General features: G+C 33.0%; 4 protein-coding genes and 2 long non-coding RNA genes across 10 annotated transcripts; 4 read left to right on the forward strand and 2 right to left on the reverse strand.

Annotated features, from left to right (window-relative positions):
- Positions 1–351: 351 nt before the first annotated feature.
- Vps51 (vacuolar protein sorting 51) lies at positions 352–3854 on the forward strand. The gene is made up of 5 exons (XM_075312518.1): positions 352–498; positions 688–2085; positions 2147–2665; positions 3464–3576; positions 3643–3854. The coding sequence occupies exons 1-5, from the start codon at positions 427–429 to the stop codon at positions 3749–3751; spliced, it is 2211 nt and encodes a 736-aa protein (XP_075168633.1). The 5' UTR covers positions 352–426; the 3' UTR covers positions 3752–3854.
- A 1037-nt stretch (positions 3855–4891) lies between these two features.
- Positions 4892–9499, forward strand: l(2)k01209 (uridine-cytidine kinase-like lethal (2) k01209). 2 transcript variants are annotated; one of them, XM_075312520.1, is made up of 7 exons: positions 4892–4992; positions 5659–5960; positions 6391–6497; positions 6557–6727; positions 6792–6928; positions 6988–7174; positions 8645–9499. In XM_075312520.1, the coding sequence occupies exons 1-7, from the start codon at positions 4973–4975 to the stop codon at positions 9356–9358; spliced, it is 1638 nt and encodes a 545-aa protein (XP_075168635.1). In that variant the 5' UTR covers positions 4892–4972; the 3' UTR covers positions 9359–9499. The 2 variants fall into 2 exon arrangements, with proteins under 2 accessions (XP_075168635.1, XP_075168634.1); XM_075312519.1 differs by having other exon boundaries at positions 4898–5037.
- Positions 9500–9737: 238 nt separating this feature from the next.
- On the reverse strand, positions 9738–12178 carry LOC142240792 (threonylcarbamoyladenosine tRNA methylthiotransferase). Of its 4 annotated transcripts, none has more exons than XM_075312522.1 (2): positions 12055–12178; positions 9738–11560 (listed from the first exon to the last, which is right to left on the reverse strand). In XM_075312522.1, exon 2 carries the CDS (start codon positions 11524–11526, stop codon positions 9865–9867), a length of 1662 nt encoding a protein of 553 aa, XP_075168637.1. In that variant the 5' UTR covers positions 11527–11560; positions 12055–12178; the 3' UTR covers positions 9738–9864. The 4 variants fall into 4 exon arrangements, with proteins under 4 accessions (XP_075168637.1, XP_075168638.1, XP_075168636.1 ...); XM_075312523.1 differs by lacking the exon at positions 12055–12178 and adding an exon at positions 11973–12054; XM_075312521.1 differs by lacking the exon at positions 12055–12178 and adding an exon at positions 11850–11987.
- A 70-nt stretch (positions 12179–12248) lies between these two features.
- On the forward strand, positions 12249–13295 carry LOC142240794 (uncharacterized). Its single transcript, XR_012723389.1, has 3 exons — positions 12249–12530; positions 12595–12699; positions 12765–13295. It is a non-coding gene; the product is annotated as an uncharacterized LOC142240794 (long non-coding RNA).
- Positions 13296–14160: 865 nt separating this feature from the next.
- On the reverse strand, positions 14161–15349 carry LOC142239372 (uncharacterized). The gene is made up of 3 exons (XR_012723012.1): positions 15011–15349; positions 14583–14945; positions 14161–14518 (listed from the first exon to the last, which is right to left on the reverse strand). It is a non-coding gene; the product is annotated as an uncharacterized LOC142239372 (long non-coding RNA).
- A 356-nt stretch (positions 15350–15705) lies between these two features.
- LOC142239063 (uncharacterized) lies at positions 15706–18206 on the forward strand. Its single transcript, XM_075310828.1, has 4 exons — positions 15706–15943; positions 16004–16406; positions 16474–16595; positions 17035–18206. Exons 1-4 carry the CDS (start codon positions 15856–15858, stop codon positions 17127–17129), a joined length of 708 nt encoding a protein of 235 aa, XP_075166943.1. The 5' UTR covers positions 15706–15855; the 3' UTR covers positions 17130–18206.
- The last annotated feature ends 3535 nt before the right edge of the window (positions 18207–21741 follow it).

Consider the following 21741-nt stretch of genomic DNA (forward strand, 5'->3'; position numbering starts at 1 on the left):
ACTTTTTTAAATTAATTAAAAGCCGGTGTGCACCTCTAGCGAAATTTTCGGTAGCAGAAATTTATTTAAGTCTACAACAAAAAAACAGGGCTCGAACTTAATACTCACCTATACATTAAAAATGCAAGATTTCACTTCTTTTCTGTGATTGTTTTTAAACAGCTGATGACAGTGTTGCATATTTTTGGAGATGTCCGAAAATTTCGCTAGAGGTGCATACCGGCCTTATGGACTGAAATCAAACACATTTGAATTTTAGCAAGCGGTTGTGCTTATTGGGATTGTATTGAAGATATTGGGTACTCATTTAATTGTACGAGTACTCAAAAAATTAGTCAGTAACGAGTGCTTGTAATCAAATACTGTTTCCCAAAACTACGATACAATTTAGTTAAATTTATTTATTTTGGTGAACGGTATATAATCATGGCAGCAAATCCATACGATATGGATGGTTCAGCATTTGATTCGGATAAATATCTTGAAAAACTTTTGAAGGCAAGATTTTTACATTTGGTTTATTATAGAGAAAGATACATTTTAGCTTATAGCAATTATACAAAATTGCAACAGCTTGCGATATTATCTGTTAGTTGGTTCCACAATTTTAGGTGGACTTCCAACAATGTCCAACGTTATCAGTTATTTTGACAAACATTTACAATTTCAAATCCTTACATTTTACAGGATTACACATTAAAGCAAATAATGGACACTGAAGCCGCTGTGGTGAAAGATACACAAACTCTTCATTCAGACATGCAGACATTGGTTTATGAGAATTACAACAAATTTATTTCTGCCACGGATACCATTCGGAAAATGAAAAATGATTTCAAAACAATGGAGAGTGATATGAATCTCTTGAAAGACAAAATGAACACGATTACAAACTTTAGTGAACAAATAACGGGTACACTTCAAGGAACCAGATCTCAGCTTTTCAAATTGTCTGAAAAGCATTCGCTTTTGAAAAGGCTGCAATTTCTTTCGTCTTTACCAGCTAATTTAAAGTCTCAAATAGAGGAGCACAAAAATTATGTCCAAGCCTGTTGCACATATGTAAAAGCCCAAAAAGTTTTTGAGGAATATGGTCATCAGCCTTCTTTTGATGGTATTAGACAAGAATGTGACGAAATTATGGCAAAGTTCAAGGAACAACTGAAGTTAGAGTTTCATGTGGTCGGGAAGACAGCTGAAACATTAACAAAAATTGGCGAATTATTGCTACTCCATTTAAATGAGAAACCTTCAGATTTATCAGCTGAAATGTTAATTTGTGCTTCGAAACGTCTCAATGAACAAATTGTTATGTTACAAGATCAGACAGAAAGAGATATGATAGAATTCGTTGATATGGGCATTGAGGGTTTCCTTAACGATCTTACTTTAGTTGTGACAGCATATTATGATATGTTCGTTGGAAAGCAATATGAAGACGAGAGTGACGATTTCCAGGAGCAGGCGCTGAAAGAATTAAACACTTTTTTAAATCTTAACATAGACAAATATTTGAATTTGGTGCAAGACCGCGTTGATTCCGACATTGGTCTTGGAGATACACAGGTCATGCTAAGGGCCCTCGATCGCCTACATCGTCGCCTACTTTCTATGAGAAACATTTGTTGTGGTCTTGAAATTCACAGAAGTACTTTAGATATTATTATAGCCGCAGCCCATCAATTGGTAGAGACACATTCGAAAAACCTTCGAGACCATTTTGCAGATAGTCTTAGTTCCGTACGCCTATCATTGGTATCTGTTAAAAGCGAAGCAGTTGTATCTGGTTTGCACTTAAATGATCTAATAACAAATCTTTATGTTACATTAATGGAAAAGGTAAGAAGTGTACTTCAGGATTTACTAGTTTTCCTTCAAGCTGATTGGTCCTTCAATATCAAATGTGATTATAAAGGAGCATTATGCGTGGAGGGCATCCGAGAAAATTTGCTTGTTGGTTTTCTGCGCCATATAGCAAATGTAATTAATTCGTTTGGGGACTCCTCAACGTCAAGCCCTCCCAATCTATTATTGGTGCTGTCTAAAACGTGCTTAGAAATGGAACAGTGCGGCGTTCATATATTAGTATGAAAAAAAAATTAAGAAAAAAAAAATTATCGCATATATTTAGCTTTAATATTTTCAGGTCTGCTTAGTCGATGATTTATATGAAATAGATTCGGAAAACCGAGCAACATTGACACACGAAACCGAAATATGCGGTGAAATGCGTGACACAGCTCAAAATTTACTTGATGCGTACGTTCGTTTGCAAGGATCAAATATTTCACAAATGTTAAGAAAAAGTGTGGAAACACGTGACTGGCTCAATTCACTTGAGCCAAGAACTGTTCGAGCCGTAATGAAGAGAGTGGTGGAAGAAATGACGGCCATTGAAACAATTGTAGCAAGTCTATATGAACATCAAACGCACGAACGAACCACTACTGCAAGCAGCGATTCCAGTAGGAAAACATACTTTAGTAATTTGACAAATTCCAAGCAGCAGTTTCGATCGAATTGGTCAAATTATACACCATCGCAATTGGAATCTTCTTATGTTTCAAATATACATCGATTATTCTCCGAGAGAGTGGAAATTTTCACATCAGTTGAATTCTCCAAAGTGTCAATAGTGACGGGTATAATAAAAATTGGTTTGAAGGTAAATATTGTTATATTTAACAATTGTTATATTTAAAGATATGTTATTAAATGAATACTGCTCATGAATACAAAAAAAAAGTTAAAAAAAATTAATACTAAAATATAGTTTGTAATACTAATCATTTCATGTAGCTCTGTACGGCTTTAAATGTCAGTTATTAACAGAAAGTAAATTGCAGACACCTTCTCTCTGGTTAAATTTGATCGGACAAGCTGCTTCAGAAAAAACGTTCCTAATTGAAATTTCAGTATTTCAATATTTTACCGTAAAGGTGAGTATTAAGTTCGAGTTTATCCGCTAAAGTGAAAACTAAATCAGTAAAAAAGGCATACAATTATACGTAGCAAATTTTATTATAACTTGATGGGGATTAGCCCGAAGCAAATTTTCACAAAGTTTGTATCCCTTAAAATGGATTATTAAAGAAAAGTAATCGTAAAAAAATTACGATTTAGATGTGGGTATTCGCCATCAAGTTATAATAAAATTTGCAACAAATATGTATAATGTTATGCCTTTTTTTACTGATTTTAGTTTTCACTTTAGTGGAAAAATGACGATTTTAGCGGCTAAACTCGAACTTAATACTCACCTTTAGCGGCTAAACTCGAGCTTAATACCCACCATAAATATTAATTTACATGTACATATGGGGGTCAATTAGAGTTAAAATTGGTTTAGTCATTGTCCGCATTATTTGGACAATCGTTTTACTCTTTCTGATTCATAACTGGGATTCTATATTTAAATCTTAAATATGAATTTGTCTATGTAACTAAATAAGAACAATTTTAGACTTTATTGGAATGTGTACGTACGAGGACATTTAGTAAATTTGGACTACAGCAGATACAGGTTGACACACATTATTTGCAGATGAACTTATGGCGTTTTGTTAAGGATGAAAAGTGAGTATCGTCTGAATACACAGGTCGAATATACGTTCATAATACAAAATGTTTTTTGTTTATTAGCTTAATCAACTACTTACTTGATGAAATATTGGGGTCAGCTGTGCACAGATGTTTGGAGTCAACACTAATGGAACCGAATGCAGTGGAAATTATATGTGAACGGGGTTAGTAAATGTTTGAGAGAAATAAATCTTTTACTAACTTGTACAGTATTTAACTACATGCTAGCTTAAGGACAATAAAAATATAATTTTATCGTTGGAAAATTTTAATTGCAACTATTTATTTACTATTGTTTTTTGTTCAAAATGACGTCACATCTAGAAGACATCGCGCTTTTAAATATTCCATTTGGAAATAGAAAATTTTACCATTCCGTCTGTAATACGGCGTTCTTAAAAATAATGTTTTGGGCATTGAAATGTTTTCCCCTTATTAACCATTTCAAAACGAGTCGTTCTCCCCATACAAAAAATCCAACCCCCTAATTTGGAATATGCTCCAACTAAACATAAATATATGTCATGAAATAAATTTCAAAGAAAAATGGAAAAAACAAAGGCTTTGAAGAACATAGGGATGTGAAAATCACGTTATTACCATTTTAATTGGGTGCACTTTGAAATGTGTGAACTTTTTTTGTCGATAAAAATTAGTATTAAAGGTGAGTATTAAGTTCGAGTTTAGCCGCTAAAATCTCCGTTTTTCACTATTGCTTTTCTCTAATAATCCATTAAAAATTATATAAAATTTGTGAAAGGTTGCTTTGGTATATTCCCCATCAAGTTCTAATAAAAAGATTGAAAGTGATCTGTTTAATTTATTTTTAGCCGTTTGTTTATTCTCGATGGAGGCAGCGTGTCTGGAAAAATATCTGAAAAAACAATCACTTTATTCCATTTGGAAAGTCGAGTCTGTGGTAGCGATGAGGGTGAAATGAAACTTTGAAATGCTGGCAGGGAATAAGCTTGTCGGAAAATTTTCCTCTTCTTTTGTTTCCGAGTGTTTTTGATGGTCAATATAGTTGAGTTATTTAAAGATAAAAGATTGTCCACCTGCCCAGGCGACAACAATGTATAGTAAAATTTCGTAAGCGATGGGAACACTATACAATTTTCCGCCAATGATAGTTTTTACTTTGGCCGTCACGATACTCCGACGCGGATTTTGGGTTAGTGTTCGCCTATCGCTATGGTTATATTTGCACACTCAAACTGAAAAACGCTCATCCTGTGTTTATTGGGTATGTACATTAATCGATTTATAATTTATAAATCGATTAATGTACTTATGAATAGAGAGTTTTATTAATCGAATGTAATCGCAGTCGATTCGCTTCTGCATTCAACGTGTTTCTGTTTCGTACATTGGATTTTATACGCTGGTAGAAATGGCTGTAGCATCACAAAGGCAAATAAAGTTTTATAACCCATCAAGTTCTGCATCTTCTGATAGGTAAAATTTTGACGAATACATTTAGCCCAGTGTTATTTTACAAATCGTTCCTGTGATGTGTCATCGTCATCCATTGCACCCATAAATTCTTCCATTTCATTTAACCGGCTTGTGAAAATTGGTTTTTTGTATGTATTTGTTTTGCTTTCTCTGACCATACACGAAATCCTTGGCCCATTAATTTGATATTTTTGTTGTTTTGATATCGCTTTCTAAAGGCACAAATTGATATATAAGAAAAATAAATCAATTGTGTTCATTAACCCTAAGTGGATATAAATAGGTTAAATGATCTATATGAAAAAAAAAACAATGGAATTTGGAATAAAAGACTATTAAATTTGTTACATGTATATTTTTTATATCAACGTAATGATAGTAAAAATTTCAAAAAATATATTGGCAATCATCGTTCTCATAATAGCATACGAGATAAAAATGCGTTTTTGCGCAGATTTCATGTGACTGAAAATTCTTTGTAAAGTAATGTATTGATACTTTTTAAATGACGAAAATAAAAACAAAATTTCGCAAGATATTTAATATTGTATTTTGCACAACTAATGTGTTGACGTTGTTAATTAGATCAATGTTGTAAGGTATATTTGCTTTTACTTTTAGTGATGATCGGGGAGACTTGGTCGAGCAACTCTATGTGGACCCCAATTGTGGAAACACTGAGTTTTACGGGTGTCCTGCATCACCAACAACAGTGCCAGCAAAGAATCCGCAATGTTTGGAGTCACCAGCACCACGTACTGGCCCACCTCGCAGAAGACAGCGGACAACTTCTATGAATAATCAAGTTACAACAGCGAATCCCTCAGAATGTGTTATTCGTTCAAATAATCGCACAATTTACACAGCAGGTCGTCCTCCGTGGTACAATTGCGCTGGTCAACAAGTGGAACCATTTGTAATTGGTGTGTGTATTTGAATAATCTGTGAACTGTATATTCCTATTCATAACAAAACAAGACAAGTGTCCAACGTATTATAACTAGCAATGCACAGTGGGATGAAATCGGGGAATCGTTATTAATGGGTTAAGACAATTTTTTTGATTTGTTATTAGGGAGTTGCGGATATTAGTTTGGATGTGTAAGAGTTATCAAGTTTGTGATTATGGGCAATCATAACAATACACCACAAATCAACTAGCGTATAAAAAATGAAATATTATTAATCAAGAAATTCTCAAAATTAATGTTTACCTTTATATTTCATCCCACTAAAATTTCCAATTCCTAAAACGAGGTAAAATTTTGATATAATTGTTTCAAATTTATGTATTGTAAAATATGAAGTAAATCTGAAAAATATCCAATTGATTATAATTTCCTTCAATTTCAGGAATTTGTGGAGGAAGTGCTTCAGGAAAGACTACTGTCGCCCAGAAAATAATAGAATCTCTTGATGTACCTTGGGTTACATTGCTTTCTATGGACTGTTTCTACAAGGTTTACCATAACTCCATATACAAATTAAAACTAATCTAATACTGGTGACTTCATTTTAGGTCCTGAATGAAAAGCAACATGAGCAAGCGCTCGTTAACGAGTATAACTTTGATCACCCAGACGCATTTGATATGGACCTTCTTTTAGAAGTAGTGAAAAAATTGAAAGAAGGTAGAAAAGTTGAAGTACCAGTTTACAATTTTGTAACTCACTCTCGAGAGGCAAATACTGTAAGTAATTCTGCATGCGTGGGATTAAGCAGATACGATTTTCAATTTTACCTTTTTTTTATAGAAAACCATGTATGGTGCCAATGTCATCATATTTGAAGGAATTCTGGTATTCCACAGCCCTGAGATACTAAAATTGTTGGATATGAAAATTTTTGTTGATACAGACCCAGATATTCGTCTAGCACGGCGACTCAAAAGGTACTATTTGTGCAATATTTCATATTAAATGGATAGTGTCTAATATTAGCCTTTTTCAGAGATATTTCTCAACGTGGACGGGATCTTAGTGGAGTGTTAAAACAGTATTTAAATATGGTAAAGCCTTCATATGCGAACTATATAGCACCAACAATGGCTCATGCAGATATAATTGTACCAAGAGGAGGTGAAAATAAAGTAGCCATACATCTTATAGTTCAACATGTCCATACACAATTACAATTGGTAAGCAACTTCGAATAGACGAATTGCGTTTCATGATCTTTCAATCTTTAAACAATACGGGTTAATTGTTAGGTTAGGTAATTTTCCGAAATGACTAAAAATGTTTAATGCTACACACAAGTTGAAGAAGAATTTAGACAGAAGTCCTTCGATAAATGAAACCCAAGGCATATTAACCCTAGCTCTGGCATTATTTACAAACGTAAATATTTTATAATGCAGAAAGAAAATCGTGTCAGAGCTAGGACTGTTTAGTATTACAAAAACAACAATGTCAATCGCTATATAGGCAACATGTGCCAAATCGGGAACTACAAAGTTATCCATTTTTGTTTTAAAATATGAGAAAATGTTTAACGACTCGCATGAATGATTGAAGGAATCCTTACGCATGCCGTATATGTTAAATAAAATCCGTCTTCTGGTAGTATCACAGAGTCAAGTAAACCTTTAGAAGATGTTTTGTGTGGTTATATAATGACCATCTGAACCATTGCACATAGCTTTATCTCGGTCACTTCAAATACAGTATCATCCGCTTTCCGTTAATGCCCTAGCCTGTACAACAGCAAAAGAGTATTTAGAATATTTTCCGGAGAAATCTTTTTTTTCGAGTGATGCGTTTTCTTCTAAACAGTAACATAGGTCAAAGTAGCATTATTCTTACGAAACACTAAGCTTAATTGGTAAATTATTCATTTTCTCTTGGTATCAAGATATATCCTCTATTCCATATTTCCACATATGTTCTTCTCCCACTTGCACCTGGTATGATATCCCCAGGCATTATATTGTTCTTTTCAAATAACGACAATCTACAATTTATTTGTTTAACTGATTGGTTTCACTTATTTGCTCTACGATGTGTACTGTATAAACTTTAGCTTACGACTGACTTGACTGCTCTCTCCGTTAGGGGTTTATATACCGAGATATGACGATTTCGAATGTTCTCGCTAATTGGCCTACAACCTTCGAGATTAAGCTACTACCTTGTAGATGTCGCACGGCGACAATGCACATATTTATCGACTTATGTTCATTGTCTCGGCTATCTAGAACTTTCTATGGGGCGTTATTGTACAGGTGATATGGCACACATACTTTTAGGCTTATTCTTATCTTGGCTAGTGCATTCTACCATCTGTGCAGGCAGATAATTATAACAGTAAAACAAAAGGCGTTACTTTTACAATGAACGATTGGAAAACTAAGAACACAAAAGATGTTTAGGAAAGTACTAGAAACTAAAGAAATGACTCTAACAAGTTATGACGTAATTTTATCGTTACAATTTGAAATCATCATCAAATTCGTAACAATATTAAAAAATAGGGCTCGTAAATACGGCGGTTTAATATTTACCCATTTGGTTCTCTTTTTTCCAAAGGGAGACTATAAGACAATAAAAACCTACGTTTGTTACCAATCTAATAAAGACATCCAAAATATTTTCAAAATGTATTTCAGCGCGGTTTCAAATTACGGGAAGCACTTGCAAATTCATACAACGATCAACCTATGCCAAATTCTTTACACTTGCTGCCAGCAACACCACAGATAAAAGGTTTGCATACTTTTATTAGATGCAAAAATACATCCCGCGATGAATTCATATTCTATTCGAAAAGGCTTATTCGGCTAGTCATAGAATATGCATTGAGTTTATTCCCCTTCAAAAATTCAGTTGTTGAGACCCCACAGGGAGTTTTGTATGAAGGAAAACGGATGGATACACATAGGATATGCGGTGTGTCTATTTTAAGAGCTGGCGAAACTATGGAGCAAGCTATTTGTGATGTGTGCAAAGATATTCGCATTGGGAAAATTCTCATCCAGACAAATAAAGAAACAGAAGAGCCAGAGTTGTACTATCTACGCTTACCAAAAGATATAAGGGAGTACAAAGTAATTTTAATGGATGCTACTGTCGCTACCGGCGCCGCTGCTATTATGGCCATTCGTGTACTACTTGATCATGATGTCAAAGAGGAAAATATTATGCTAGCATCCCTGCTTATGGCCGAGATAGGAGTACATAGCATTGCATATGCTTTCCCAAAGGTAAAAATTGTTACATCTGCATTGGATCCAGAGATAAACGACAAGTTTTACGTCATACCTGGAATAGGTAACTTTGGCGACCGATACTTTGGCACAGAACCATCTGAGGATTTTTATTAGATAGATAATTTTAAATGTAGTTTAAGTACAACGATCAACATGAAATCATGCTTATTTTGTTGATAGCAACTATGTAGAACTAGGATATTAAACACTCAAAAATAACAAATATATTTATAAAACGTCAACCATCCCTACAAATTTATGGTATAAATGATTTGAAACCATCGGTATCTGACTGTTTTGGTCATGATTTCGATGAAGGCGTCATCAGTTTGGTATGGTAAGTTTAATAAAAGTACAACTCGGTTATGGGAAACGTTACCAGAAACTAATAAATCTATTAGCACTAATTTATTAAAATCCAACATGTTTTTGATTTTACGAATACAAATCATAAGTATCGTATCATCATCGTTATAGAAAGTGGAAAATAATGTTTATGTATGTATAAGTTGTTTATTATGTAAACAATTTTCTTTAAATCCGCTGGATTTAATTCCAGTTTAAAGCTTTTTAATCTTGAAAATACATGTTGCTCGAATTCTTCAATGATGCTACTATTATTAGGCCATATAAGAAATTCGCTTCCAAAGCCACTGCAAAACAAAGGCAACTATTCCCAAAATGAGGACCATACCAAGCCGGTCTTTAGGTATTAGATTAACAAAACATTGGCTGCTCTTAATCATTTTCTCTGGTGTTTTGTTCATAACCTGACTACATTCAGTCCAACACTCCTCGCTGTCCATGATTTCTCCCACCATACTGAATTTAGTTGTGTTTATAATGCGTACTCTAACCGATTTTCCAAGTAAATTTTTTCTCATTGGTAACAATACTTGTTCATAGCTTTTGTTATGTCCAACGTAATGCAGAGAATCGTGAGAAATTTCCGTCACAAGTACATCATAAATGTTTCCTTCTCGACCAGCATATGGAGTATAGCTATTAAACAATTCTGTCAAACGTTTCGTCCTCCTTTTTACCAGATCTGCGGGAATTCGCGTCATCTTCGCTGCGGGCGTCCCAGGCCGAGGGAAGAATTGATTTATAAATAAGGAAGGGAAATGGTATTTACTACACATACTCATAGTCTCTTCAAAATCTTCCTCTGTTTCAGACGGAAAGCCACATATTATATCGGTTGCGATTGTAAGATGCCCATCAACTCTTTCTCGCAAAAAGTCAACTACGTGCTCGAAGTCTTTCCGGCAATATTCACGTTTCATATCTCCCAATACCGCGTCACTACCACTTTGAACGGGAACATGTAGAAACGAGTATACCCTCGGATGCGATAGAATTTTCGACATTTCCTCTAGATGCTCCAATATGTATGGTGGATTTGTCATTCCAACGCGAAGCATACATTTTTCGGGAATAACTTCGATAAGCTTCCACAGCAGTTCAGGTAATGACGTACCAATATCTCGTCCATAGGCTCCTGTATCCTCAGATGTTAACCATATCTCGCATACACCTTCTTCAAACGCTTGCTTGGCACGATCGACTATTTCGTTTGGCGAATAACTTGCCAGATCTCCCCTAGCATGTTTAGTTTTGCAATATGTACATTGATTGAGACATCCTGTATTAATAGCAATGATTTCTATAAGTGGATTTTTTCGCACTTTTGGCAGGTCCAGTTTTGCGCCAGCTACTCGATGCCCACCTTCCTTCTTATTGTGCAAAAGTCGTACGGAATGCCCTTTCAGAGTTTCCTCCACAACTTCAACGACTCGGTCAATTTGTTGTACGCCAATAATAGAAAGTCCTTTCAAATAACTAGATTTAGGTGCTCCTTGGGGAACACATCCAGCGACAACAACATGTTTTCCTTTGTTAACACCATTCTCAATTTCATTACGAAACGTATCTTCCGATGGATTTTTTACTGTACAACTATTTAACAACCAAAGATTAGCATTTTCCTTACTATCAGTTAATTGGTATCCATAAGATTGGAGCTGACCAGCCATATATTCACTATCAGAATTGTTGTGGGAACAGCCCCACGTTTTTAAGTATATTTTTTGAGTTCCTGGAATCACGCTTTTAAGAATCTCTTTGCTCTCGTTAGGGTCCTCCTCGTTCACTATTGGTTGTTTCTTCCGAGCTCTGAGAGTGACATTCTTTTTATTTTTGTATCGGTCTTTTGGTTTAATATCATCAGAAGATATCAAATCCTCAATGTCAGCTATATCATTTTCATCTAATTGTACCATAATTTCAGTTTTATTTTTTCCAAGACTTGATCATCTAAAATTGAAAGGATATTAAAAAAAGTTAATATAAGAGATGTAAGTTATACGATATGGTTTATGCTTTGTAGAAAGAATTGTCTTAAGCTAAAGTAAGATATTGTAATGAGAATCCGCCAAAAAGATCACAAACCGCCAGATACTTATAATTAAATATAATGGTGTATTTATGTAATTAAGTGTAATGTATCCTAATATCTAAATTTGATTCTATGTTTGCCACATTCAATCCTTGTGCTAACAAGAACGAAGGGTATTCCATATTTCACTAAGATCAGAATTGCAACCTGTATGTTATGAACAAGAGGTAGACAGACACAAAGAACTGGATCGAATGAGGAAGTCATATATGACTGTGGGTGGTCTAGGACGCAATATTTCAGTTAAACGCAACAAACAAAACAAATTACGTTGCCGTTTTGCAGTAATTCTTATATCAATTCATGCCCCGAAATAGGTGTGAAATCAAATTAATTGTATTTTTTATGTTACCTCAAACGTGCATAAGATCTCAAAGTCGGTACATTTAAAGCCACTCAGAATAGGAAAGGCCTGGTTATGCATCGTAAAACGGCTCGTAAGCGTAGCGTTGCGTGTCAGCTGTTTGTTTTTGATAACGACAAAACAACCCAATAAACACAGGATGAGCGTTTTTCAAATGCAACACCTTTTCAGTTTGAGGGTAAATATAATTTTCAACATAAATTCAACTTGACTTGAAATAGCTCATCTTCAATACATCTTCAAATTGTTTGCGAATTACTTACAATTTGCCAAAATGTTGACGAAATCTTTGAAAAGGTGTTGAAGATAATATGAGAAAACTTTGACAAAACACTACCCTAAAATGCAACGAAAAAACCATGTGGTTTTCAATACTTATTTTTGCAACGAAGTTCGTGGTCAATTGCAAGAAATTAAAAAAATGGAAAATTTTAGACAAATAAACAAATAGTTTATAAAAATAGGTAAGTGAAAATAAAAAATGAAATAAAACTTTAAGGAAGTCACTAAATGTATATCTCTTTGCAGAAAACTAAAATTATGGATTCTACGTTCTTGAAAACATTAAAAAGCTGACCAATGAAAAATGGTGGACAATTAACTGGAACTGCTTCAAATAGTTTATAATAATTGGTACGTCAATATGAAAAATTAAATCAACACATTAGAGAAGTCACTAAATTTAAATCTCTTTGCAGAAAACTAAAATCTTTGGATGCTACATTCTTGCCAACATTAAGAATCTGACCAATGAAAAATGAGTGGCTTATCGACAAGAAAAAGTTTCCAGAAACATTACAAGTGCAACCAATTAAAATAGTTAAAAACAACAAATTGTTGAAATCAACAACTTCTGGATGAAAATGTGCATCACATCGTCAGTTTAATTCATATGCTATTATCAGTTTAAAATGGATATTTTGTGAATTCCTTCTGCTGGAAATCAATTCTAACACGCGGTCCAGTACGTTCCTACATTGCCCGCAGGTTAATAAATTTTAATGTTGTTTTATGACACCAAAAGGAAGGAAATCGAATTATCAATGCAAAAGTGTTTACTAATAATGTTTAAGATATTTAAAGTTTTGTTGTTTGTTTTTTTCTTATTTGTTGATATGTTTAATAAGATTATTATTTATCAATTGGTATTGTAGTGTATTATGTAGGGTAGTGTACTATTATATATTTTATTTTGATGAAAATGAATAAATTATACAAAATTCATAGAATATTGGCTTTGACTTTCAATTTGAAGTGGGGATATCATTCACACAAATTTAGGTTGAAAAGTATTTGCAACGATGTTAGTTTCGAGTTTGACTCGCATCGAAAATTGGTTGAAAAATTATTGAGTAGCGATGCATTTCAATTTGAGGATAACACTTGAGATATTATTGCTAATGTGTTGAATTTCACTGTTGAGGGTAATGTCTGTTTTTTGTTGAGAACGCGATTTTCTCAACAACTTCTCAACTTGAATATTACCCTAATCCTTTGAAAAAATGCTTGAAAAATTGTTGAAATTTAGCATTTTTCAAACGTTTGTGTTTATTGGGAAACGAGTACCCAACGTTTGCACAACGTAAACGTGCAAAAATTTACGTGTCGTTGTCGTATCCCAATACCCAATAAACACAAACGTTTGAAAAATACTAAAATTCAATAATTTTTCAAACATTTTTTCAAAGGATTAGGGTAATATTCAAGTTGAGAAATTGTTGAGAAAATCGCGTTCTCAACAAAAAACAGACATTACCCTCAACAGTAAAATTCAACACAATAGCAATAATTTCTCAATTGTAATCCTCAAATTGAAATGCATCGCTACTCAATAATTTCTCAAACCGTTTTCAATGTGATAAAAATAAAAAATTAGCATTGTTGCGAATACTTTCAAACCACAATTTGTATGAAATTCAATCCTAGTTCTAACTGAAAGTCAATACTAAATTTCTAGAGATTTTGTAAATTTTATTATTTTTTTCATTAACAAATATAATAATCTTAAAAATAACATTAATAATATATAAAAATAATAATATAATACCAATCAAAATGTAATTATCTTATTAAACGTATTAATAAATAAAACTATGAATACAACTTTAAATATCTTAAACATTTTTACATGTATAATTCCATAATGTTGGTGTCAAATAACTATTAATTAATATGCTGGCAATTTGAAATAATTACTATCGAGGAACTTGCTGGCTTGTGTGTTAGAATAGATTCCAGCAAGAGGAAATCACAAAATATCAAACTGATGACGGGATGTAAATTGATGTAGTGCACATTTTCATCCAGAAGTTCTTGATATAGGAATTGTTGCACTTTGTTTTAATTGGTTGCACTTTGTAAGTTTTCTGAAAACTTTTATTTGTTGTTCCCTTCATCGGTTTTTCATCGGCCAACATCTTCCAAGAATATACCATCCAATGATTTTAGTTTTCTGCAAAACAATCGAGTTTTGTGATTTCCATTATGTTTTCATTTCACTTTTTATTTTGACTTACCAATTTGTATTTCTTCCAACTGACCACATACTTCGTGATTTCCTCAAGAACGTTGGTGTTACAAAATTGTTGTTATTAAAATACTGGCAATCTTAGGAACTTGATGACCAGATAATTGGAATAAATTTCCAGCAATTTCAATTCACAAAATAACAAAATAAACCGATGATGCGATGTAAATTAAACTATCGATGTGATGCGAATTATCATCCAGTAGTTGTTGATATGGAAAAGCATAAATACCAAGTTTTTTTGGTTGCACTTTGATTTATGGAAACTTTCTCTTCTCGATAAGCCACTATCATTTTTCATCGACCAGCCTCTTAATGTGTCCAAGAATCAGCATCCAAATATTTTAGTTGTCTGCAAAGAGATTTGATTTTAGTGACTTCCTTAAAGTTTTCTTTTCGTGTTTTAGTTTTACTTACCAAATTATTATAAGCAATTTCAATTGATTATTAAAAAGTTTCCACATTTTTGTATTTCTTCCACGAACTTTGTTGTCCAAAGTAGTATTGAAAACCATGTGGTTTTTTCGTTGCATTACAGGGTAGTGTTTTGTCAAAGTTTTCTCCAATTATCTTCAACACATTTTCAAAGTTTTCGTCAACATTTTGCCAAATTGGTTGTAATTCGCAAACAATTTGAAGATGCATTGAAGATGAGCTGTTTCAAGTCAAGTTGGATTTATGTTGAAAATGATATTTACCCTCAAACTGAAAAGGTGTTGCATTTGAAAAACGCTCATCCTGTGTTTATTGGGTAAACACAAACGTTTGAAAACTACTAAAATTCAATAATTATTCTAACATTTTTTCAAAGAATTAGGGTAATATTCAAGTTGAGAAAATCGCGTTCTCCCCAAAAACAGACATTACACTCAACAGCAAAATTCAACACAATAGCAATAATTTCTCAATTGTTATGCTATGTTCCCACTGAGTCGTTTTCCTCATTCGTTTTTCCAAAACATTTCACCGTTCACACCGAGTTGAGATGTTTTAGTTTGACAGTTACCATTGAAACTAGAAATTCACATTTACTCGAAATTCACATATATGCAACGTATGTTCAAATAATTACCGCGAGCGCAAAGTGAAAAAAATAGGTTTGTTCGCGTACTTTCTCAGTAAAAAATATCCAGTAAAAACCAGCAAGAGAGTAAAAACCGTTTTTACTCTCTTTGCTTTGTTTTTGCTCTCTTGCCACAAAAAGTACGCGAACGCCATCCAGTAAAAACTTGCAAATAAAACAGATCAGATGATTGTATTTTATGTTTCAAATACGTAAACCAAGAAAAATGAATAAAAGAAAATTGGACGTAATTTGCTCACCGGGAACATACAAAAGAATTTCTTTCGGTAAGTATGATACAAGAAATAAATAAATTCAAGAAAATGTAACTTTCGGACATTTTACAGATGAGGAATACCAGCAAAATGTGGTGGACGAAATTGCTGGTGATAGTTTTGATGAAGTAGTTTTCACCCAGAGTGAAGATGACTTTCTTTTCCACGTTGAAAATGAAGTCATCACTTGCACCAACGACGATGAAGGAACCGGGAAGCCCGTGTGGATTGAGCCAGCAGTAAAATTTTTGATATCCAAAGTGAAAGAATTACGGCCAAAAGTGGGAAAATCGGCCAGCCTAAAAAATAAAAAACAAATGTGGATAAAGATTTCAGAAGAATTGTGTTCACTTGGATACAATTTCAATTCTCAACAAGTGGAAACCAAGTATTTCAGTTTGGAACGGAAATACAAACGCACACAACTTTACAACTCTAAGACTGGTCGGAATAGGCAGACGTGCCCTTATCAAAGGTAAATTAAAAAATGCATGCACATGTTTGTTAAGAATCTAATACCATTATGTCCTTTCGTTTTGCAGCGAATTGGACGATCTTTTGCAAGAAAAAAAGTCTATAAATCCAGATTTTGTACTCGACAGTGAAGCGGAAGTGTCTTCGGCGGATTTAAAACTCATCGAAGGCCCAAATTTATCTGAAACAGGTACGAAAATTTCGTTTGGAATTTTAAGGGTACGCCTTACGCGGAAAAAATCGTCCTATTTCGAAAATAATTCCGTTAATGACGTTTTGTTATTATTTATTCTAATACCTCATTCACATTACAATTTCAAAATCCACTTTTACTAGATTCAACTGTCATTTGCCTTATAAAAAGTAGATTTCAAATCTGAAATGTAGATTTTGAGTGTAATGTGATCCTATAACAAATTTCAATGTCGATACATATTCTTTGCATGCGTCATCATTCTATTGTAATATTTATTGGTAGTAAAACGATACCGTCCAGGACTAATTTGTTTCTCAATTTAGATGTAGATTTATAGATCACAATGCCAGCAAGCCCGTAGCAATACGGACTTGAGTCTTGGGTCCACTTAACCAGGTTTTTCATGTTATAATATTTTTTATATTTTTCGAAGATCCATGTTGTTCATCATCAAGAAAACGGAAAACAGCCCTTCAACAATTCATAGACATGTCTGAAGAACATGCAAAAAAAAAGAGAAGAGAGTGATGCAATTCTACAACAAACATTAGAACAAAGTATGAAACAAAGAGAAGAACGTGCCGAACGAAAAGAAGCTCTGGAGAAGAAGAAAGTGGATTTGCTTGAAACCCTAGTGAACATATTGAAAAAATAATTTGTTTATCAATACTTCCAAGATATTTAATTTATCAATTCCTAACTTACAGTTTAGTTAACCAAAATGAACATTTGGTATTTTCACCATATTTCTAAAATTTAAAATACAACATGAAAATTACAAAATATGTTTTATTTAGTGAAATGAAATAGTTTTAAAATAATTTTCAGTGTAAATGAATTTTTTTATTTTTTTCTATTTCGTCTTTGTAATAGAAATATTCACAAAAAATAATTAACAGTGCAAACAATGTTTCTTTCTAGAAAAATAAATAGTATTACTCTATGTGAAATAAATGCAGTAATCCCTCGTTTTATTGAAATTTATAGTGAATTTTTAGTAATTTGAGGTCCCTGAATCCAAATCTGCATTTATTTTTTTTTCTATCAGCTCGATTTTTCGAGATATACCGTTATGGTCAAAATTAAGGCACTTTCGCTACATAAATTGGAATAACTTGAAAACAGTTCAACATATTAAATTAAAAAATCAGAAAATCCCTAACAATGTTCTCTTTTAGCCGTCTTTCCTTGAACGATATCTCCAAAACTACTTGAAAAATTGAAAAACAATGTAAAGGCGGCTAAAAGAGAATATTGCTAGGGATTTTCTGATTTTTTTTAATTTAATATGTTGAACTGTTTTCAAGTTATTCCAATTTATATAGCGGAAGTGTCTTAATTTTGAACATAACGGTATATCTCGAAAAATCGAGCTGATAGAAAAAAAAAACAAATGCAGATTTGGATTCAGAGTTCTTAAAAACAATATTCATATAAGGTAGATGAAACAAAAAATTTAACGACGTAAATCGAAACAACGTAAACCGAGGCGACGTAAATCGAGGGATTGCTGTATTCTCTAGTCGATATGATTACCTTACTATATTTTTAAATGTAGAACTATAATTAAAAGTTAAATAAATTAAAATTAATTCTTTGTAGTAAGTACATCTTGTATTGATTTTGATATTGCGTTTCGCACGTCATCTCCACGCGAAATGTTGTCGTTATCTGGATAATCATCCATAAAATCTTCTTCCTCTTCCTGGAATGCAGTTGGCTCAAAATGCATACCATCTTCGTTAGCAATGTTATGAAGAACACAGCAGGCTCTTATAAAATGGCAAAGTTTTCTCATTCCTCGCAATTTGCAGTAGTATAACTGCCGGAATCGTTGCTTTAGTATTCCAAATGAGTGTTCAATTTTAATTCTACCAGTACTCAGTTTCATATTGAACTCTTTTTGAGCCTTTCTAAGATGCCCGTTGTCCTTGTAAGGTGTAACGATGTATTTATTGCAAGGATATGCTGAATCACCTAGTAAATAATAATCTGAAAATAAAGAATTAAGGAAAGTCTAAACTTGTAGACATGTCCAACCTCCACAATATGACGGTAACTTGTTATATATTGGTGAATTCTTCAGAACCCAACTATCGTGGCATGATCCAGGATATCCGACAAATACATTTATGAAATTATTGCGTTCATCACATATTCCCTGTAAGCAAACTGTTACGTTCCCTTTTCTATCAATATATTCATCTTTTCCACATTTTGGTGGGTCAATGACTACATGGGTACCATCAATACAACCTGTAATTGGAAACATTGGATTAATAATTTAAAAACAAAACTGTACAAAGTTCTACCTATAGCTTTTGGTATCATACATTTCTCTGCAAAGTATTTAGATGATTCCTCCTTCTTTTCATCTGACGGCCATCGTATAATTTCTGGACTCAAACTGCTAAAAAACAAAGACACCATATTTATTATAGCGCTTATTGTTGAAAGGGACATATTGAATCGATCAGACAGATCTCGAAAACTGCAAGATTCATGACCAGCAAATTATCTTTGTAATAACTCAAAAAGCTAATGTATTTACCTTGCATTTCTATGGAGTGGGTACCATCCCCAATCGAATGTTCTGTAGTAATTTCCATTTGTCCGGGGTTTTATAACTGGTACTTACAAGTTTTGTTAAAACTTACATTGACCACAGCAAAAAGAGTGTATCTTTAAATAACTTGTTTACAAAATGAACAGCTGATTCTTACAAATGGTAGGTTTTGCAAGATTTTACTGGAGAAAAAATCTCTAGCAAAAACTTGCAAAATATTTAAGCTAGAACTGTCATTTTTTTTCTCTCTCTGACTCTCTTTTGCTGGCTTTTTGATGTAAACGAACGACTTCCAGTAAAAATTTGTGATAATTATCAAAAATTATGGGGTTCTCGAACGGAGCTAATATATTATGTTATTTTCACATGTCCATGTTCTTCAAAGCCTTTGTTTATTCCTTTTATTCTATGAAATTTATATCAATAATTTGACATATATTTTAAAATGGGTATGTTATTCGAGGTATATTCCAAATTAGAAGTAATTCGCAAACAATTTGAAAATATATTGAAGATGACCAGTTTCAAGTCAAGTTGAATTTATGTTGAAAATCATATTAAGGTAGGTACTATGTTCGGTTTCCGCAGCGAAATCCCATACAAAACAAAAAATGCGAAAAACTACCGAAATATTTTTTCATTTGTGGTACTTTGTTTTTTTTCGTGTTGAAAAACTGACGTAAAGCGCACAGTCCCTAATTAGATCGTGTTAAATCCTTCCATATGTTGAGATTAGTTAGTTTCAAAACATGGCGCCATTTGCAATGTGAATTAAGAAATAATTTATTTATTCAAATGATTTGTGTGAAATTACATTAAAATTTGGTTCGCATTGTTATTTAAAAATGAAATAAGATCGATTGACAAAATAAAAATAACTTGGAGTAGTGTTTTCGTAATAAAGCCACCATCTAGCCGCTCCCTACTACATGATAGAATAGAAATAATGTACATAACATGCAATTTATAGAAAAGTGTTAACAAAATAAAGTTTTATTTATTGAATTTCATTTTACAATCGTTTCTTTTTACTGGGTATAGGGAAAATAAACACAAATGCTGGCCGTGCATCGTAATTATAAAGAAGGCAGTGCGATTGATGTTGCAGTACTATGGTAGCTACGAATGGAATCACAAGAATAAATTGCTATGTTCCAAAAATAAAATGAAAAAATATATGCATAATTATATATCTTGCATTTTATCGATTCAAACACTGGTTGAATTTTATAACGTGACTGAAATAGTTATAAAATTATACATTGGGAGAGTATAACAAGAAACATTCTTCAGTAAACCAGCCACTTTGCATCTCAATGTATTAATTTCAGTCAACGAAGAGTTCCTGGTATAGAACACTAACATCCCTTTGTGACGAATTATCTTGCGAAATATAAGTCGGGAACAGTGACTTTGCTTAGGAACTACCCTTTAATGTGAGTTATAGGCTTATGTTGATTGAAAAAAAAGTTTCACTTTGACTATATCTATTGTAGGGTGTAAGTGTTTTAACTGGTCACCCCATGAGGTTTGGTTGCAAAACAATTTAAAAACTGGTAGAAAAAAACTTTTCAAAACAATTATCATGAATGCGTGTGTGTAAACAATCTAAACGCGGAATAGTTCCAAAATGGCTGTTTTCTTCCTTCGAAATATATTGTCAGCACTCTCATTTTTCAACGCGAAAGAATGGTTAAGTGAAGTTCTTTTCGAGTCAACAAACGTAGTACCCACCCTTAACTGAAAAGGTGTTGCATTTGAAGAACGCTCATACTGTGTTTATTGGGATCAGTTGATTAAAAAACAAGCGTCATCGTTAGAAAGAATAAGAAAATTCTATTATAGCTCATTCACATTAGGCTCGAAATCTACTAAAAGTAGATTTGAAATCCCTTTTTTATAAGGCAAATGACAGTTGAAATCTAGTTAACGTAGATTTTGGAAGTGTAATGTGAATGAGGTATTAACGTGTAAATATATAATTAAAAATGAATTATTGCGTTGTTTTCGGTTAAAGGTGAGTACTATGTTCGGTTTTTTCACCAAAACACAAAATTAAAAGTACAATTATATTTATGAAGACGATAATATTTTGATCAAGTCTTGCCAAATAATGGATGGAAACGATCCAAGGAATTGATTGCATATAATGTTATATCTCTAAATTAATTAATAAAAAAAGTAACCATGAAAACAAACTGGTTTTCAGCTTGAAAACTGAACACAGTACCATAGACCAAGGAAGGTATAGACATCTCAAGTGAATTCACAGCGCTGTAGTTTGTCTGCACACCGTAGATGGCTCTTTTTCGTCTGCAATAGAGTGATTTTTTAATTTGGCTTTAATTCGTTTTCTTTCCTTTGTTCTTTTGTTGAAACACCAAATATTGTGAAAGTTTATAAAATACTATTCATCCACACCTTTTTTGTAATGCAAATTGACTAATTTATACGGTTATTCTCGTTTTCCAAAAATAAATTGAGTCACTTGACTGCGCAATTGAGTGGAATGACTGCGCACTGCAAATAAACAAAACCATGGTGAATTATCAAGGTATGTCTCTATATTTTCTT

The sequence above is a fragment of the Haematobia irritans genome, chromosome 5 (genome assembly GCF_050003625.1).
Source record: "Haematobia irritans isolate KBUSLIRL chromosome 5, ASM5000362v1, whole genome shotgun sequence".
In the NCBI taxonomy this organism is placed as follows: domain Eukaryota; kingdom Metazoa; phylum Arthropoda; class Insecta; order Diptera; family Muscidae; genus Haematobia; species Haematobia irritans.

Bases quoted from the DNA above. Each gene is read 5' to 3' on its own strand.
- Vps51 (XM_075312518.1), top strand. From the start codon at position 427: ATGGCAGCAAATCCATACGATATGGATGGTTCAGCATTTGATTCGGAT. The intron at 2,666-3,463 runs GTAAATATTGTT...GAACAATTTTAG, and splicing joins TAATAAAAATTGGTTTGAAG to ACTTTATTGGAATGTGTACG. The intron at 3,577-3,642 runs GTGAGTATCGTC...TTTGTTTATTAG, and splicing joins CGTTTTGTTAAGGATGAAAA to CTTAATCAACTACTTACTTG.
- LOC142239063 (XM_075310828.1), top strand. From the start codon at position 15,856: ATGTTTCAAATACGTAAACCAAGAAAAATGAATAAAAGAAAATTGGAC. The intron at 15,944-16,003 runs GTAAGTATGATA...GACATTTTACAG, and splicing joins ATACAAAAGAATTTCTTTCG to ATGAGGAATACCAGCAAAAT. The intron at 16,596-17,034 runs GTACGAAAATTT...TATTTTTCGAAG, and splicing joins CCCAAATTTATCTGAAACAG to ATCCATGTTGTTCATCATCA.
- LOC142240792 (XM_075312522.1), bottom strand. From the start codon at position 11,526: ATGGTACAATTAGATGAAAATGATATAGCTGACATTGAGGATTTGATA.